Source organism: Eschrichtius robustus, chromosome 4 (genome assembly GCF_028021215.1).
Source record: "Eschrichtius robustus isolate mEscRob2 chromosome 4, mEscRob2.pri, whole genome shotgun sequence".
Classification (NCBI taxonomy): Eukaryota; Metazoa; Chordata; class Mammalia; order Artiodactyla; family Eschrichtiidae; genus Eschrichtius; species Eschrichtius robustus.
In genome coordinates, this window is record NC_090827.1 from 36,799,355 (window position 1) to 36,818,902 (window position 19,548).

The window sequence follows — 19,548 nt, forward strand, 5'->3', positions numbered from 1 at the left end:
TATGTTGGGTGCATAAAGATTTACAATTGTTATATCTTCTTCTTGGATTGATCCCTTGATCAGTATGAAGTGTTCTTTTTTGTCTCTTGTAATAGCCTTTATTTTAAAGTTTATTTTGTCTGATCTGAGAATTGCTACTCCAGCTTTCTTTTGATTTCCATTTGCATGGAATATCTTTTTCCATCCTCTCACTTTCAGTCTGTATGTGTCCCTAAGTCTGAAGTGGGTCTCTTGTAGACAGCGTATATATAGATTTTGTTTCTGTATCCATTCAGCCAGTCTGTGTCTTTTGGTTGGAGCATTTAATCCATTTACATTTAAGGTAGTTATCAACATGTATATTCCTATTACCATTTTCTTAATTGTTTTGGGTTTGTTATTGTAGGTCTTTTCCATCTCTTGTGTTTCCTGCCTAGAGAAGTTCCTTTAGAATTTGTTGTATGGGCTTCCCTGGTGGCACGGTGGTTGAGAATCTGCCTGCCAATGCAGGGGACACGGGTTCGAGCCCTGGTCTGGGAGGATCCCACATGCCGCGGAGCAACTAAGCCCGTGTGCCACAACTACTGAGCCTGCGCGTCTGGAGCCTGTGCTCTGCAACAAGAGTGGCCGCGATAGTGAGAGGCCCGCACACCGCGATGAAGAGTGGCCCTCACTTGCCGCAACTAGAGAAAGCCCTTGCACAGAAACAAAGACCCAACACAGCCATAAATAAATAAATAAATAAATAAATAAATAAATAAATAAATAAATAAATAAATTTAACAACAAAAACAACAAAGAATTTGTTGTAAAGCTGGTTTGGTGGTGCTAAATTCTCTTAGCTTTTTCTTGTCTGTAAAGGTTTTAATTTCTCTGTCGAATCTGAATGAGATCCTTGCTGGATAGAGTAATCTTGTTTGTAGTTTTTTCCTTTTCATCACTTTAAATATGTCCTGCCACTCCCTTCTGGCTTGCAGAGTTTCTGCTGAAAGATCAGCTGTTAACCTTATGGGGATTCCCTTGTATGTTATTTGTTGTTTTTCCCTTGCTGCTTTTAATATTTTTTCTTTGTATTTAATTTTTGATAGTTTGATTAATATGTGTCTTGGTGTGTTTCTCCTTGGATTTATCCTGTATGGGACTCTCTGCACTTGCTGGACTTGATTATATATTTCGTTTCCCATATTAGGGAAGTTTTCAACTATAATCTCTTCAAATATTTTCTCAGTCCATTTCTTTTTCTCTTCTTCAGGGACCCCTGTAATTCGAATGTTGATGTGTTTAATGTTGTCCCAGAGGTCTCTGAGACTGTCCTCAGTTCTTTTCATTCTTTTTTCTTTATTCTGCTCTGCAGTAGTTATTTCCACTTATTTATCCTCCAGGTCACTTAACCATTCTTCTGCCTCAGTTATTCTGCTATTGATTCCTTCTAGAGAATTTTTAATTTCATTTATTGTATTGTTCATCATTGTTTGTTTGCTCTTTAGTTCTTCTATGTCCTTGTTAAACGTTTCTTGTATTTTCTCTATTCTGTTTCCAAGATTTTGGATCATCTTTACTATCATTACTCTGAATTCTATTTCAGGTAGACTGCCTATTTCCTCTTCATTTGTTTGGTCTGCTGGGTTTTTACCTTGCTCCTTCATCTGCTGTCATTAACTTTTAACTTTGGACAAGGTAGTTAATAATAGATTTTCACATCAGAATGCATCTTAGTGGGTTTTTTAGCACAAAATAAACAACTAGTTTTCTCTCAAGTTTGTAGATGAAGAAGCTGTCACAATGGGACTTAGCATCTGATGGGAAATGAATGTAAGTCTCAGTGAATGAGTCTCTGTAGGGCCTTCAGTATGTCTCTGTAAACCTGTCCAACTACAGAACAATGCATGTTCAAGACAGAAATAAAGCACTTTGTAGATGAATGGGAAGGTTTGTTTCCTTTTACTAAAGTCATTAATGGTATTGAATCTGCTACAGTATTTACTTTGTAATTTTTTTCTTGAGCTCAAAACACCATAAATAACGTTGTGTGGTCTGTGTCATGAATGAATAGTGATTGTCCTGAATAGTAGTCATAATTTCAGTTATCTGTTGAGACAGTGTAGCTAAAGAAATAAACTGGCAATTCAGTGGAATAATTAAAATTTGCCACGCAAAATAATTATTTGATCACATTAAAAAAATCCTTCAAACCTTGAGGAGATGGAATGGATGATGGATGGACCAAATGTCAGCCCCAAATTCAAGAATAGTTTTTGAAATTTGTATTTTCTTTTGTTTAACTTGGGATGTTGACTTTTCTTGTTTAAAGAAAATTATTTTACTTAAATTACGATTCTTTTTGTTTACTCACGCCGTTTAAACAAGAGTTTAAGTCCTTCTAGATTCTAAGTTCTTTAGGGTCAGAGCCTGTGTGTACATTTTAAAAATTTTCTTGCAGGGCGTGTCCATACACATAATTGTTAAACAAATGAAAAGCCAATACTCTAGCCTTCTAGTTTATCCAAACTGCTGAATCTGCATGGATTTACGTTGAGAAAATCTCCAAACAATGATCTTAAACCTGAATTCAGATCATTGAGTGGATGGACTTGGAGTGAAATAAGCAGTGCTATTTACCATAGAATGTTTAGTGAAAGTTTTGATTGAAAACAAAACAAAAAAAAAGAACTTGTTTTTTTTTTTTAATTTATTTATTTACTTTTGGCTGTGTTTGGTCTTCGCTGCTGCGTGCAAGCTTTTTCTAGTTGCAGCCAGCGGGGGCCACTCTTCACTGTGGTGCACAGGCTTCTCATTGCGGTGGCTTCTCTTGTTGCAGCGTGTGGGCTCTAGGTGTGTGGGCTTCAGTAGTTGTGGCACGCGGGCTCAGTAGTTGTGGCTCGCGGGCTCTAGAGCACAGGCTCAGTAGTTGTGGTGCCGGGCTTAGTTGTTCTGCGGCATGTGGGATCTTCCCAGGCCAGGGCTCGAGCCTGTGTCCCCTGCATTGGCAGGCGGATTCTCAACCACTGCGCCACCAGGGAAGCCCCACAACTTGAGTTCTTGAGGAGAGTCCTTCAAGTATTGTATTCATACTAATTTTTAAATGTGAATGTTTATATGGCTACTAAATAAAATTGATGCTGAATTTGACTGAAACAGAATAATTAATTTCCAAAGTTTTTACTTAAATAACAGTTACGTTTTGTTACGTTTGTTTACCAAAGTATTTTGAGAGAGAGAACTTACAAAACAGGATGAGTTTTGAAAGGAGTGATGGGTAGCTATGTATGTCTGTGATTGATTTGGGTGTGTAATGCTCTTTCCCTATTTTAGATTCCTCGTATACTTGATTTTTAAGATTTTTTTCTTTGTTGTTATAGAGAGTGTATATGTGCTATAATTATAATATACATAATATAATAAAAATATTTGGCTACATTAGCATCTTTCAGGAGGCTGCATAAAGGTGTGATTAAGACATGGGTTGGCCATCTACTTACTGGCTATGTGACCTTGACCAGGATGTTTAGCCCTTTCTTTGTCTAGTTATCTGTAAAATGAGGTCAAAACAATACCTACCTCAGTGAGCTCTAAGTGGATTAATACATGTAAAGTGCTTACATAAGTGTCGGCCTGTAGTACACTCAAATATTGGCTCTCAATTATGATTATTATTCTTTCTGAAGATACTGTCTTGGCATATAGTATTTACAATCAGCTGTTGTAAATACTATATAAACATTATGTAAACAGTGGCTTTAAAACATGCCTGATTGGAACTTGAATGTTGATCCCCTCATATTTGGGGGGCACGTAATTTCATCCTTCTGGGCCTTTAATTTCATCAGCACAGTGGGGATATGAAGACCTTCTTCCCAGGGTTCTTGTAAAGATTAAATTTGATAGTATTTCTAGGGATCTTAGCAGAGCGCTCAGCATGAAGTGAGCGTTGGGTAAGTGGTGGGGGTGGTCATGGTGGTCGTGGGTATGTTGACTGCGGACACAGTGGTGACAAGTGGTTAAGAGCAGGGGCTCTGGAATCACAGGGCTCTTCTGTGGTGAGGCTGTGTCTGAGGATTCTTGTGGGCCTAATGAGGTAACTTGTGTCAAACACTTAGCATTAGCTGCCGTGCTGTGGGTGTGGTGGTGGAGTAGTGTTGGCTCTTTGCATGTGGTCCTTTGACACTTGATTTCCTACAAATACATTAAGGGCTTCCAGGCTTTTTTGTTGAATAATTAACTTTTGTCTTTACCTTTATTGCTCCCTTTCAGATTTCTGATCAGGATTGTTAAAATGAGTCTGCGGAAGCAAACACCCAGTGACTTCCTGAAGCAAATCATCGGACGACCAGTTGTGGTAAAATTAAATTCTGGAGTGGATTACCGAGGTAAGATTTCCATGCTTCATCCTTACTGGTGTTCACTAAAGAAGTAAAGGTGACTTAACTGCTTTTTATTAACCTTTTTGAAGTACCCAGTAGGCCAAAAAATCACTGGTTGTCAACAGTTTCTATACCCATTTCTTTTTCTACCTCTGAGATGGTTCATTTTAGAGAGACAACTCTGACAGCAGAGCATGTGCCTCTGACTTGCATGATCTGGGGCTTCTGTCTCCTGTCTTCGCTTTGAGATTGGTGCGCCTGCATCCCCTGGTGATAGCCAGGCTTGAGTAACCGGATACTAAAGAACTCCTTGGCCAAGCAGCATTTGTTTTTGTGGAAGCAGTCAAGATTGGCAAGCAATGGGAGGGACCTTCAAGATGGCAGAGGAGTAAGACGTGCAGATCACCTTCCTCCCCACAAATACATCAAAAATACATCTACATGTGGAACAACTCCTACAGAACACCTACTGAACGCTGGCAGAAGACCTCAGACTTCCCAAAAGGCAAGAAACTCCCCACGTACCTGGCTGAGTGTCTGACAGGGTCTTGGTACTCCGGCCAGCTGTCAGGCCTGAGCCTCTGAGGTGGGAAGCCGAGTTCAGGACACTGGACCACCAGAGACCTCCTGGCCCCACGTACTATCAAACAGTGAAAGCTGTCCCAGAGATCCCCATCTCAACGCTAAGACACAGCTCCACTCAACAGCTAGCAAGCTACAGTGCTGGACACCCTATGACAAACAACTAGCAAGACAGGAACACAACCCCACCCATTAGCAGAGAGGCTGCCTAAAATCATAATAAGTTCACAGACACCCCAAAGCACACCACCACATGCGGACCTGCCCACCAGAAAGAAAAGATCCAGCCTCATCCACCAGAACACAGGCACAGGCACCAGTCCCCTCCACCAAGAAGACTACACAACCCACTGAACCAACCTTAGCCACTGGGAGCAGACACCAAAAACAACGGGAAATATGAACCTGCAGGCTGCAGTTAAGCAAAATGAGAAGACAGAGAAATACACAGCAGATGAAGGAGCAAGGTAAAAATCCACCAGACCAAACAAATGAAGAGGAAATAGGCAGTCTACCTGAAATAGAATTCAGAGTAATGATAGTAAAGATGATCCAGAATCTTACAAATAGAATGGAGAAAATACAAGAAACATTTACCACGGATCTAGAAAAACTAAGGAGGAAACAAACAGTGAAGAACAACAGAGTAAGTGAAGTTAAAAATTCTCTAGAAGGAATTAATAGCAGAATAACTGAGAAAGAAGAACAGATAAGTGAACCGTAAGATACAATAGTGGAAATAACTACTGCAGAGCAGAATAAAGAAAAAAGAATGAAAAGAATTGAGGACAGTCTCAGAGACCCCTGGGACAACATTAAACGTACCAACATTCGAATTATAGGGGTCCCAGAAGAAGAAGAGAAAAAAAAAAGGGACTGAGAAAATATTTGAAGAGGTTATAGTTGAAAACTTCCCTAATATGGGAAAGGAAATGGTTAATCAAGTCCGAGAAGCACAGAGAGTCCCATACAGGATAAATCCAAGGAGAAACACACCAAGACACGTATTAATCAAACTATCAAAAATTAAATACAAAGGAAAAATATTAAAAGCAGCAAGGGAAAAACAACAAATAACATACAAGGGAATCCCCATAAGGTTAACAGCTGATCTTTCAGCAGAAACTCTGCAAGCCAGAAGGGAGTGGCAGGACATATTTAAAGTGATGAAAGGGAAAAAACTACAAACAAGATTACTCTATCCAGCAAGGATCTCATTCAGATTCGAGGGAGAAATTAAAACCTTTACAGACAAGCAAAGGCTAAGAGAATTTAGCACCACCAAACCAGCTTTACAACAAATTCTAAAGGAACGTCTCTAGGCAGGAAACACAAGAGACGGAAAAGACCTACAATAACAAACCCAAAACAGTTAAGAAAATGGTAATAGGAACATACATATCGATAACTACCTTAAATGTAAACGGATTCAATGTTCCAACCAAAAGACACAGACTGGCTGAATGGATACAAAAACAAGACCCATATACATGCTGTCTCAAGAGACCCACGTCAGACCTAGGGACACATACAGACTGAAAGTGAGAGGATGGAAAAAGATATTCCATGCAAATGGAAATCAGAAGAAAGCTGGAGTAGCAACTCTCATATCAGACAAACTAGACTTTAAAATAAAGGCTATTACAAGAGACAAAGAAGGACACTACATAATGATCAAGGGATCAATCCAAGAAGGAGATATAACAATTGTAAATCTTTATGCGCCCAACATAGGAGCACCTCAATATATAAGGCAAATGCTAACAGCCACAAAAGAGGAAATCGACAGGAACACAAGCATAGTAGGGGACTTTAACACCCCACTTTCACCAATGGACAGATCATCCAAAATGAAAATAAATAAGGAAACACAAGCTTTAAATGACACATTAAACAAGGTGGACATCATTGATATTTATAGGACATTCCATCCAAAAACAACAGAATACTCTTTCTTCTCAAGTGCTCATGGAACATTCTCCAGGATAGATCATATCTTGAGTCACAAATGAAGCCTTGGTAAATTTAAGAAAACTGAAATTGTATCAAGAATCTTTTCTGACCACAATGCTATGAGACTAGATATCAATTACAGGAAAAAAATCTGTAAAAAATACAAACAGTTGGAGGCTAAACAGTACACTACTAAATAACCAAGAGATCACTGAAGAAATCAAAGAGGGAATCAGCAAATACCTAGAAACAAATAACAGTGAAAACACAAGGACCCAAAACCTATGGGAAGCAGCAAAAGCAGTTCTAAGAGGGAAGTTCATAGCAATACAGTCCTACCTCAAGAAACAGGAAACTTCTCAAATAAACAACCTACCTCACACCTAAAGCAATTAGAGAACGAAGAACAAAAATCCCCCAAAATTAGCAGAAGGAAAGAAATCATACAGATCAGATGAGAAATAAATGGAAAAAATGAAGGAAACAATAGCAAAGATCTATAAAACTAAAAGCTGGTTCTTTGAGAAGATAAACAAAATTGATAAACCATTAGCCAGACTCATGAAGAAAAAAAGGGAAAAGACTCAAATCAATAGAATTAGAAATGAAAAAGGAGAAGTAAGAACAGACACTGCAGAAATATAAAGGATCATGAGAGATTACTACAAGCAATTATATGCCAATAAAATGGACAACCTGGAAGAAATGGACAAATTCTTAGAAAAACACAACCTTCCGAGACTGAACCAGGAAGAAATAGAAAATATAAACAGACCAATCACAAGCACTCAAATTGAGACTGTGATTAAAAATCTTCCAGCAAACAAAAGCCCAGGACCAGATGTCTTCACAGGTGAATTCTATCAAACATTTAGAGAAGAGCTAACATCTAACCTTTTCAAACTCTTCCAAAATATAGCAGAGGGAGGAACACTCCCAAAATCATTCTACAAGGTCACCATTACCCTGATACCAAAACCAGACAAAGATGTCACAAAGAAAGAAAATACAGGCCAATATCACTGATGAACATAGATGCAAATATACTCAACAAATGCGAGCAAACAGAATCCAACAGCACAGTAGAAGGATCATACACCATGATCAAGTGGGGTTTATCCCAGGGATGCAAGGATTCTTTAATATACTCAAAATCAACCAATGTGATACACCATATTAACAAACTGAGGGAGGAAAATCATATGATCATCTCAATAGATGCAGAAAAATCTTTTGACAAAATTCAACACATTTATGATAAAAACCATCCACAAAGTAGGTATAGAGGGAACTTACCTCAACATAATAAAGGCCATATATGACAAACCCACAGCCAACATCGTTCTCAATGGTGAAAAACTGAAACCATTTCCACTAAGATCAGGAACAAGACAAGGTTGCCCACTCTCACCACTATTATTCAACATAGTGTTGGAAGTTTTAGCCACAGCAATCAGAGAAGAAAAAGAAATAAAAGGACTCCTAATCGGCAAAGAAGAAGTAAAGCTGTCACTGTTTGCAGATGACATGATACTGTACATAGAGAATCCTAAAGACTTTACCAGAAAACTACTAGAGCTAATCAATGAATTTGGTAAAGTTGCAGGATACAAAGTTAATGCACAGAAATCTCTTGCATTCCTATACACTAATAATGAAAAATCTGAAAGAGAAATTAAGGAAACACTGCCATTTACCATTGCAGCAAAAAGAATAAAATGCCTAGGAATTTACCTGCCTAAGGAGACAAAAGACCTGTATGCAGAAAACTATAAGACACTGATGAAAGAAATTACACAGTTGGAGAGATATACCATATTCTTGGATTGGAAGAAATAACACTGTGAAAATGACTATACTACCCAAAGCAATGTACAGATTCAGTGCAATCCCTATCAACCTACCAATGGCATTTTTCACAGAACTAGAACAAAAAATTTCACAATTTGTATGGAAACACAAAATACCCCGAACAGCCAAAGCAATCTTGAGAAAGAAAAACAGAGCTGGTGGAATCAGGCTCCCTGACTTCAGACTATACTACAAAGCTACAGTAATCAAGACAGTATGGTACTGGCACAAAAACAGAAATGTAGATCAATGGAATAGGATAGAAAGCCCAGAGGTAAACCCACACACATATGGTCACCTTATTTTTGATAAAGGAAGCAAGAATATACAATGGAGAAAAGACAGCCTCTTCAATAAGTGGTGCTGGGAAAACTGTACAGCTACATGTAAAAGAATGAAATTAGAACACTCCCTAACACCATACACAAAAATGAACTCAAAACGGATTAAAGACCTAAATATAAGGCCAGACACTATCAAACTCTTAGAGGAAAATATAGGCAGAACACTCTATGACATAAATCACAGCAAGATCCTTTTGACCCACCTCCTAGAGAAATGAAAATAAAAACAAAAATAAAGAAAGGGGACCTAATGAAACTTAAAAGCTTTTGCACAGCAAAGGAAGCCATAAACAAGACAAAAAGACAACCCTCAGAATGGGAGAAAATATTTGCAAACGAAGCAACTGACAAAGAATTAATCTCCAAAATATAGAAGAAGCTCATGCAACTCAATATCAAAAAAACAAACAACCCAATCCACAAATGGGCAGAAGACCTAAACAGACATTTCTCCAAAGAAGATATACAGATTGCCAACAAACACATGAAAGGATGCTCAACATCATTAATCTTTAGAGAAATGCAAATCAAAACTACAATGAGGAATTACCTCACACCAGTCAGAATGGCCATCATCAAAAAATCTACAAAGAATAAATGCTGTAGAGGGTGTGGAGAAAAGGAAACCCTCTTGTACTGTTGGTGGGAATGTAAATTGATACAGCCACTATGGAGAACAGTATGGAGGTTCCTTAAAAAACTAAAAATAGAACTACCGTATGACCCAGCAATCCCACTATTGGGCATATACCCTGAGAAAACCATAATTCAAAAAGGGTCATGTACCACAGTGTTCATTGCAGCTCTATTTACAATAGCCAGGACATGGAAGCAACCTAAGTGTCCATCAACAGATGAATGGATAAAGAAGATGTGGGATATATATACAGTGGAATATTACTCAGCAATAAAAAGAAATGAAATTGAGTTATTTGTAGTGAGGTGGATGGACCTAGAGTTTGTCATACAGAGTGGAGTAAGTCAGAAAGAGAAAAACAAATACCATATGCTAACATATATATGGAATCTAAAAAAAAAAAAAAAGGTTCTGAAGAACCTAGGGGTAAGACAGGAATAAAGATGCAGATGTAGAGAATTTAGTTGAGGCCACCAGGAGGGTGAAAGGTAAGCTGGGACAAAGTGAGAGAGTGGCATGGACATATATAGACTACCAAACGTAAAATAGATAGCTAGTGGGAAGCAGCCGCATAGCACAGGGAGATCAGCCTGGTGCTTTGTGACCACCTAGAGGTGTAGGATAGGGAGGGTGGGAGGGAGATGCAAGAGGGAGGAGAAATGGCGATATATGCATATGTATAGCTGATTCACTTTGTTATACAGCAGAAACTAACACACCATTGTAAAGCAGTTATACTCTAATAAAGGTGTTAAAAAAATTTGATTGGCAAGCAACTATTTAGACAGTATCTGTTTTCAGTGTAAACTTCTCACTCATATAATATGTGGGGTATCCAAAGACACCTTTCTGGTCTTGTAGAAAATGAAATGCTCTTTTTAAGAGGCTTGACACTACTGAAACTAACTTTGTGTAAGGAATGGTATCCAATTCCATTTTTTTGAAGTAACTAAATTCCTAATCTTGCAAAATTAAGATATGTTAAATTACTGGGAATATTTCAGAGGTATGGATAACTAATTGAGTAGCAAAGTTTTAAAGCCTTTTTTGGCCTCTTTCCTGAATAATTCATGGTCTCTTTCCGGAGTAATGATCGAAATCTCTTGAGATTTTTCCACTTTCCACATGTGCAAACTTAATTTTATTGAGAGCTTACTGTGGGTCCAGTGTGCATGAATCACTTTAATTTTCATTTTCTCTTCACATAAATCCTTTAAGATCTCTGTTGATTATCTCCACCTAGTAAGGGAGGAGCTAGGACTCAAACTCAAGCTTGATTCAAAAGCCTTGCTAAAAAAGACTCTGCTTTTTATGTACTGCTTTAGTTTCTTGACATTAATAATGTAGCTCCAGTTTAATTTGATTTTTACAGTGGAATCAATGGATTTATACTGAATACTGAGCTATTATAACATCTCTGTGTGCCGCTTCTCACCCCTGGACTTTTGATGGGCCCAGAGGAGGTAATAGATTCGTAGAGAATATCCAGCAGCTGATTAGGGTGCAACATGTGTTCAGTATCTTCTCAGTACCCCCTTCATTGAGGAGATCCACCAGCCTACTCTTTAGGGGAACATTTTCTATTTTTAAAGGAAATATATATATATATACATTTTTTTAAAGAATTTTCAAAGCAAATAATGGAGAAAAGTATATAGAAGAAAGGTAAATCTTCCCCAAATTCTACCATCCAGAGATAACCACCCTTACCCATTTAGATCTGTCTGTATATAAGCATAATTTTACATAAGTGGGATCAATTGTACATGCATTCTGATTTTTTTTTTTTTAACATTAAAGAAATTCATTCAGTTCTCTGACAACATGGAGTGTTTAATGGCTACATAGGAATACCATGAGTGGATGGACCACAGTTTTGTTTTTGTTTTTAACCAGTGTCCTATTAATGGACATTTAGGTGTTTACCAGTCTTTTTTCTATTGTAAATGACTGCTCCTTTAACATGTATCTCAAGCACTTGTCCAAGTGTCTCTTTATAATAAATTCCCTGGGGTTCGGTTTCAGAGTCAAAGAGGGTGCAGATGGCCCTCCATCAGGGCAGGTGGCTCATTCATCTCTACATTCTCATCAACCCTTGCGTTAGCCTTTAATGTCAACTTTTCCATTCTAATTGGCAACAAGTAATATCTCATTTAATTTATATTTCTTTGTTTACTAGTAAGTTTGAACAACCTTTCACATGGGTAGTAGTAACCCTAATTTTTCTCTGTTTATGATTGTCTGGCCATGGCTTCTACACTATTAAAGCAAAACGTTGTACACTATTGAGAGCATACTATAAAGAATGTGGTTAAATAAAAACAAACAAACAAGGAAACAACCCAGTTCTCTGTAGCAATTTCCCTTCAAGTTTGAAGAAACTTGTTTTCTGTTATTCATTGTAATTTAATCCCTTAGAGAAGGGAGGGGGTTATAATCCCAACCTCCAAGAACCTTTTTCTTTAAAAAACCTTTGCTATGAGAATATTTTTATTAGAAGGGAACATTTCATTTTTAAATGCTTTTAATTAGTTTTCAAACATTTGCATATCATGTCTCAGAAGTTTCTTGCTCATTTATGATGGTGGTTTAGATATAAAGTAATACAGCAGGAATGAAACTAAAGTTGTAGCTTCAGCTTTCTTTTGATAGGAAATAATTATTATTAATTATTCACAATGCATTCTGATGCTTTGAAAGTTTGCAGCTTCTAGCAGAATTTTGTTAGCTTACTGTCTTGCACTCTCATTACACACACACAATTTTGAAAATAAACTTTTGTTGAGAGGATAATGGGGGCAGAGGCAGGGAGTGAGAAGCATATTAATGAAGTTGAGACTACATGGAGCTATCGACTTGGTTAATTGAATCAGATTTGTAGTATTTGTTTTTACTTAAGGTGTCTATCTAGAAAATACCACTTGAAGTTAGAGGCTCAGAGTTAATGGTTTACATATCTTCGTCTTTTTTAAAAAAGGATCATCAGGTCCAATTTTGCAAAATTGATACCATCTTAACACAATTAAAAAGGTTCACTTGAACAGTTTCCTCGAAAGCTGCCTGGAATGTTTACTGTTTTTCTTATTAGTGTGGATCTGCAAATATTCTAACTGGAACAGCGCAGAGAGGGATGTGCTATAAAGCAATATGGTGCCCGTGTTCTCAAGCTGTTCCTTACTGGGAGTCACAGCTTTAAGATGTTCTTTCAGGAGCACCTGCTGTCTCCTCTTTTCCATTATTCTGACAGACTGTGGAGCCTTCCTCTTAACCTTGGAGTACATTCATCTGCTGCAGGAGATGTTGTGAAAGAACGAGATCAATCTGCCAGACCCGTATTTCACTTAGTGGCCAAAGTCAGAAATGCCACTGGGCATGAGGAGTCACGGCTAGTGATCATTTGTTCCTGCATAATCGCCCACTCCTGTCTTTAGCTCTCAAAGAATGGTATCTTACTTGGAATATTCTTACCGTGTTACTTTTGTGAAGGCTTTAAAAGTTGCCGTTGTTGCCACACATGCCATGAGGGAGGCGGCAGCCCATTGTTTTCCCTGCCAGCAGTGGGTGCATGACGGCCTTCATGCTGTACACGTCTTAGCCTTTCATTCAGACGGGCAGAGAGCAAAGACTTTTTATTTTTTGTGCTTCGCTCTATTGAATTTCATTTACAGTGTGAGTTTTTATATTAAGCATGTAAGAGCTAATGAGTAAAGAGATTGTCAGCTCTAAGGTATACCCTGTAATTTTCAACTCTTTGCTTTGTATGTCTTCTCTTTGTCTGAATCCATCTCCAGGGGTCCTGGCTTGCCTGGATGGCTATATGAATATAGCCTTGGAGCAGACAGAGGAGTATGTAAATGGACAGCTGAAGAATAAGTACGGGGATGCATTTATCCGAGGAAACAATGGTAATAGCCCTTCACTCTACAGTTATACAGCATCCAAAATAGGATCACCAGCATGTTTTCTAGATCATTTAAAAGTTCAGTTTTAGTTTTGCTTTGTTTTTAAATTCTTATTACATCTCAGATCTTCATTGTGGCTAGTTCTTTTTTGGGTGCTTCATGGCATTTTGGAACTAGAAATTCTCTTCTTCCCTCCCTTTGCTGATGATAAATTGAGGGGTCTTGGTACATTGACCCAGAGCTCTGTTCTCGAATACAGTGTGTTATATTCCCCCAACACGGCCTCTCACACTGGCAGTTGGTGCTCTGAGAATGGCCACTATTTGCCTGCTACCTTTGGTTTACCTCATTTGGCAGTTAGCTTGTCTTGTTTCTCTATTAAGCATTCAAATGCTTTTTTTCTGTGGGAGATTTGTATCCTTTAGTTTGGCAAAAATGACAAAAGAGGAAATATGGTTCTGAAGTTACCCAGCTTTTTTAACAACTTATTGCTATGATTATTATGGTTACTTTCAAGAACCTGTTTAAAAACACATTATCAGTAAAGTCATATTTGAATTTTGGGGTTGGGAGGAAGACATCAAAACTGTGGGAATTATCCCTTGATTCATCCCCACTTTTTGGTCCCATCCCCCAAATGGAGCTCTGTGACTCTTGATTCTGGGTTTTTTATTGATGTGCATTCTTTAGTTCTGGATAACTTCTTCAACCCCCGTAACACTTGGATCTCTTTGCTGTGAACTAAACATCCTGACTTTTATTGTAGTTATTCTATCTCCTGTCCTTACAATACCATATTGTTTCATATTATGTCTTCATTTTATTTTATTTAAAAATTTCTTATTAAAGTATAGTTGATTTACAGTGTTGTATTAGTTTCGGGTGTACAGCAAAGTGATTCAGTCATATATGTGTGCATATATAACTGAATATATATATTCTTTTCAGATTCTTTTCCATTATAGTTTATTGTAAGATACTGAGTATAGTTCCCTGTACTATACAGTAGGACCTTGTTGTTTATCTATTTTATGTATAGTAGTTTATATCTGCTAATCCCAAACTCCTAATTTATTCCTCCCCCCACTTCCTCTTTGGTAACCGTAAGTTGGTTTTCTTTGCCTGGGAGTCTATTTCTGCTTTGTAAATAAGTTCATTTGTATCATTTTTTTAGATTCCACCTATAAGCGATATCATATGATATTAGTCTTTCTCTGTCTGACTTATTTCACTTAGTATGATAATCTCTAGGTCCATCTGTGTTGCTGCAAATGGCATTATTTTATTCTTTTTTTTAATGGCTGAGTAATATTCCATTGTATATATTTACCACATCTTCTTTATCCATTCCTCTGTCAGTGGACACCAGGGTTGCTTCTATGTCTTGGCTATTGTAAATATTGCTGCTGTGAACATTGGGGTCACATCATGTCTTTATATATATACCTTTTTAGTCCTTCCAATGTGTAGAATTTCTTTTCCTATTTTTAATATTGTTCTTATTTGACTCTTTCCATTTACTAAGAAATGTTAATGATATTTCCCCATCTCAGTACAGCTGATAACAACAGTCAGCTAGCTGCAGGTTCTGTGAGAGGTGATAGGATGCATCCTGTCATATACAGACTACATCTTGGACTTGGCCAGTTTCCTAGGGATGTTTTTACTGTCATACTGATGCTTTCCTTTATATAGCTTTTTCCATGGGGTAATCGGTGGTAGTTAGTTATCTTTAGGCTCCATAATTCACATCCTAGGCTCTTGAAGAGGATCCTGGCTTATTTGATTAATCTGTGCTATGTCCTTTAATCAGGATATCTCTTAATGCTCACTTTGCACAAACCTGTCAGAGTCTGAGTAGGCGTGGGGGGTAGGAGGGGAGGTACACCTCTGGTGAAAGCTTGCCTCTAGTGACCAAGACATTAGATGTGGTCTGATTCTCATGTACTACATATTCAGTATACCCTGAAGAGTTCATGTGGGTGGTCACGAGAGGACTAGCTGAGCAAAACTTCGGATAAACCCAAGGTTGATACTTTACAGGGAATTCAGAATAAGGACAAAATAACAAACTCCTCACCTCTTGTTTATCCTGATGCAATTAAAAAAGTAAACAGGAAGTTTAGTGATTATATCGAGGAGATGGATGAAAATATTTATTTTTTATTTATTCTTTATTTTTAATGTGAAGTCTGGCCTGGTAGATTTACTAATTTACTTTAACCACAGTCATAATTGTTATACCTAGAATTATAAACCATTCGAAGATTCCGGAGACTTTCACATACATTTTCTTTTATCCCCTTGGTTGCGATGTGCAAATCCAGTCAGATGTATAGCTAAGGTCAGAACACAGCCCTCTAAGACATCAAACCCAGGTCTAGAGTCATAAAATTGGTCTTACAATAGTTCTAGAATTTATTGTGTGGTTTGAGAATTCCTTTGAAATATGCAGAGGTGTCAGACTAAAATCTGCTTGCTTTTAAAACTTGGCTATTATGATACTTAGGAAAGTTTTTTTCAGTTTGTTCATTTTTTCTTTTCAGTGTTGTACATAAGTACACAGAAGAGGAGGATGTGAAGACACCGAGAGTACCATACTTTTCACACTTGGATATGTTTTTTATTAAGTTTTTTGGTTCTTCTGTCATATAATTTGTCCTATTTTGTCATAGTTGGTGATTTTTCACTGACATGTGAGTGAGATAAATGTATAAAATTGTGGATTTAATTGTAAAGAGCTCTTTCATATTTAAGTTTCAGTCATTTTCTTTTACCTCTATGTCAGTGAGCAGAAAGCAAAAAGAATTTTCAAAAAAGAGAAGATCTTTTTCTCCCTACATGATTTGTAACTGAAGTCTCAAACTACACCATTTGATTTGCCTGCTTTGCTTGTGGGACTGACTGGAATGATGGACGTGAGGACAATTAAAACATTTGTAGAGACGGCTTCCTCTATCCTGCTCTGCTCGCCGTACAAAATGCTTGAGGGACAATGTTCCACGAGGCGTCCAGTTTCAGTCTCAGGCTGAAAAGGGCCCCTGAGACCAGATGCTCAGCCTCCGTTTCCATTCTCTCGATAGGAAATAGAATTGGGCATCTAAACGTGGCACTTGCACAAAAGGAGTGGGAATCCGAATTGAGCTGGGGGAGCGATTCTAAAGGTTCCAACCTGCTAGGTGTAGGTGTAAACGTTCCTTTTAAGCCAAGTCTGTGCACGCTCATCTTGCATCTCCCCCGGGCGGTTCACGCGGTGGGTTTTCTTGCTCCCTTTCTGGAGCCCGGGCACCCACGCTGTCCTCTCACTTTGTGAACACGGTGGAAAGCGAGGCCTGGAGTTTGTAAACTCATTCAGGTTCCAGTTGCTCCGCTGTGGCTGGAAGAATTTCTCTGCGCTCTGGCTTAGGGAGGGGCTCCCGGGAAGCCTTTCTCTCCAGTCCCAGCTGGGTTTGATGTGACCTCATTCAGGAGCAGAGCACAGGCATCCACGTTGCTTGGCATGAGGCAGCCTCTCTGCGTCATGTGGCTCCTGCCGAGAGGGTTTCCCACTCTATTCGTGACGTTTCCACAGCCCTGCTGTATTCCCTGAACAGTTCACGCTTTCTCTCGGAACAACAAATATCTGGGCACTGCGGTTGAACGAACACCAGACAATTGTGTGGCCTTCCTCCTCTGCCCCTCCCCTGTCTAGGCAGCAGTCCTGTTCCAGGAGCGCCGTGTGAGTTTCAACAGTTTCCTGGTTGAAGGATGTGCGGGCAGGATGGGGAAGGAGGGGAGGGGAGGGGCGGTGCTGGGTCTGGAGAGGCATGTGTGGTATTTTGTCTGGTTTTAGCTTAAAGATCACAGAGTAATTGGAAACAATTATTTTTTAATTAATAACTTAGGAAAGGTGAACAGAAACATTTCACAAGGTATTAGAGTGTGCACACCAAAAATAAAACTATGCTTCAATAATTTATCACTCCTTGACAGGGGCTTGAAAAGGGTCCGGTCTGTAAGTACAAATCAACAATTTGCTCTTTTATAAATGACTTCTTCTAAGCGGAAAATGGATGTCCCTCCAAGTGGAGCATACATGTTCTTATTTGTTTTGTAGAATATGGGGCTGCCAGGTTACTGCATCCCTTCATTTACTCACATCAGCTGCTTCTAAAAGCAATTCCATTGTTACCTCCCACCAATCTGTAGCATCCTGTTTTTACTAACTTTTTCCCTGACCTCCCTTTCGGTATGTGTCTTTATTTTCCCCTTGCCGTCTCTCTATTCTAATATCTGTACGGTGGAGTAGTGTTTTCAACCATGGAACTACTTTTAATCATGATCGACTTTGGGAAATGCTACCATTTTTATGGTAATAAAGGACTGTATTATTCACTTGTACCGATGCAAGTTGTCCCCTGTGTATACCTTCACATAGTAGAACCGTGAAACAAAGTATAAAAGTTAAAATGACTTTTTTTCTTAACTGGAGTCTCCTAGAGGTCGGTGAATGATTTCCAGTTGCATCGTAGCAAAGACATTTGTTCTGGGTTGAAGAATTTTTCACTTGAGTAAATACATTTTTCCCTGTCTCTCTGCCCCCAAACTTTGGCCACCAGGCTCTGTCTCTTGGGCTGTGACAAAACAGTGTTTAGCGAGAAACAGAAAATTGTGCTTGATTTTTTTTTTTTTTTTAAGACTATCTGACTTCATGTTCTGTTTTGGTCTTCTGAGCTGTTCCTTGGTTAATCTTCCAACAAGTCGACTTGATTCTTACTTCAAAACTGTTTATCCCAAAACAGAGCTGTTGACAAGTACAAATACAGATGGCAGACATGTGCTGTGATTTCCACATTCACATCTCAGCATTCAGGAAGGGAATGCTATCGAGAGATGGTTTACATCTTCAGCTTTTTTTATTCAGGGCGATGTGGAGTGCATGCTGGGAGTGCTTCATGACGTGACAAATAGTCAGTGTTTAAGGGATTTCCGTAAGGTCTGAGAACTCAGCGGCGATGACTTGCGTGTATGGCTTATCACCTGGGAGGCTATAATAATCTACTTTATAAGAATAAAAGCGACCTCTGGGGGAAACATTGTCTTCGATAATCACACTGACTCACGAGTGACCTTAGTACAGCATTCCAGGCCGAAGGGCCAGTCTGTCCTCTTACCGTGGGCTGACACTGACCTTTGTCCTCATAGAAAATGATCCTCAAAGTATTGGCTAGCTCTTCTATTCAGAGGCAAATCCTGGCCCATTCTGTGGCCAGGACTAGTCTCCACAGCCAAACTGCATTAACTACCTTTTTTCTCTCCACGAAAAGAAATCATTGGTGAAAGGAAAACAAACTACAGTTTTTATCTTCCGTGACCTTGTTTCTGGAGGGCCTGCACTCAACAGCATGGCTCTGACTACCTTTACTAAGATTGCCCCCATCGTTGTTGAGCTAAACTCCACCTAAGAGTCAGGCTTGACTTCTGGGGTCTGAATATCCAGCAGCTACTTTTATTCCAGTTTGTACCAGTACACACCAGTACACAGCAGACATGAGGCACCCACGCATGTCTCCGTTGTTGACCGACCAGCTTTGCCTCACCAGTTGGAGTCCAGTTAGCCAAAGTGGGGAAGAGACCACAGAAGTGGGTGGGCAGGAGTGGCACATGCCAAGTGGCGGGACAGCGGTTGTGACCCTGATACTTGCTCTGCTCCTCTCTTAGCCTGCTTCCCTGATTTAGGGGATGGGCGAGGGGGCCAGGCAGTGGGGTTGGCGGAAGTGGTAGCAGAAGTCAGTTTCACATTTAGGGAATGACAACAGTAGGCAGGCACTGTGCTAGGTCCTGTGGGGAGAGTAAAGTAAACGTGACCCTGTTCATGCTCTCCATACGAAGTGTGTAGGTTTAGGTGTTTATGGGAGAAAATAGTGCCATCCTTTTTTTTTTTTTAAAATTGAGCCAAA

At 38.9% G+C, this 19,548-nt stretch overlaps 1 protein-coding gene across 2 annotated transcripts in view; it reads left to right on the plus strand.

The window, feature by feature from the left end:
* Positions 1 to 19,548, plus strand: part of LSM6 (LSM6 homolog, U6 small nuclear RNA and mRNA degradation associated) — a 40,723-nt gene that overhangs the window by 8,995 nt on the left and 12,180 nt on the right. Inside the window, exons 2-4 of one of the 2 annotated variants that reach the window (XM_068542581.1) lie at positions 4,231 to 4,346; positions 13,499 to 13,612; positions 16,156 to 16,558. In XM_068542581.1, coding sequence (XP_068398682.1) covers positions 4,253 to 4,346; positions 13,499 to 13,612; positions 16,156 to 16,190 — 243 coding nt within the window. In that variant the 5' untranslated portion in view covers positions 4,231 to 4,252 and the 3' untranslated portion in view covers positions 16,191 to 16,558. Of the gene's footprint in view, positions 1 to 4,230; positions 4,347 to 13,498; positions 13,613 to 16,155; positions 16,559 to 19,548 lie in introns of those variants that run through there. The other variant, XM_068542582.1, reaches the window with a different exon arrangement.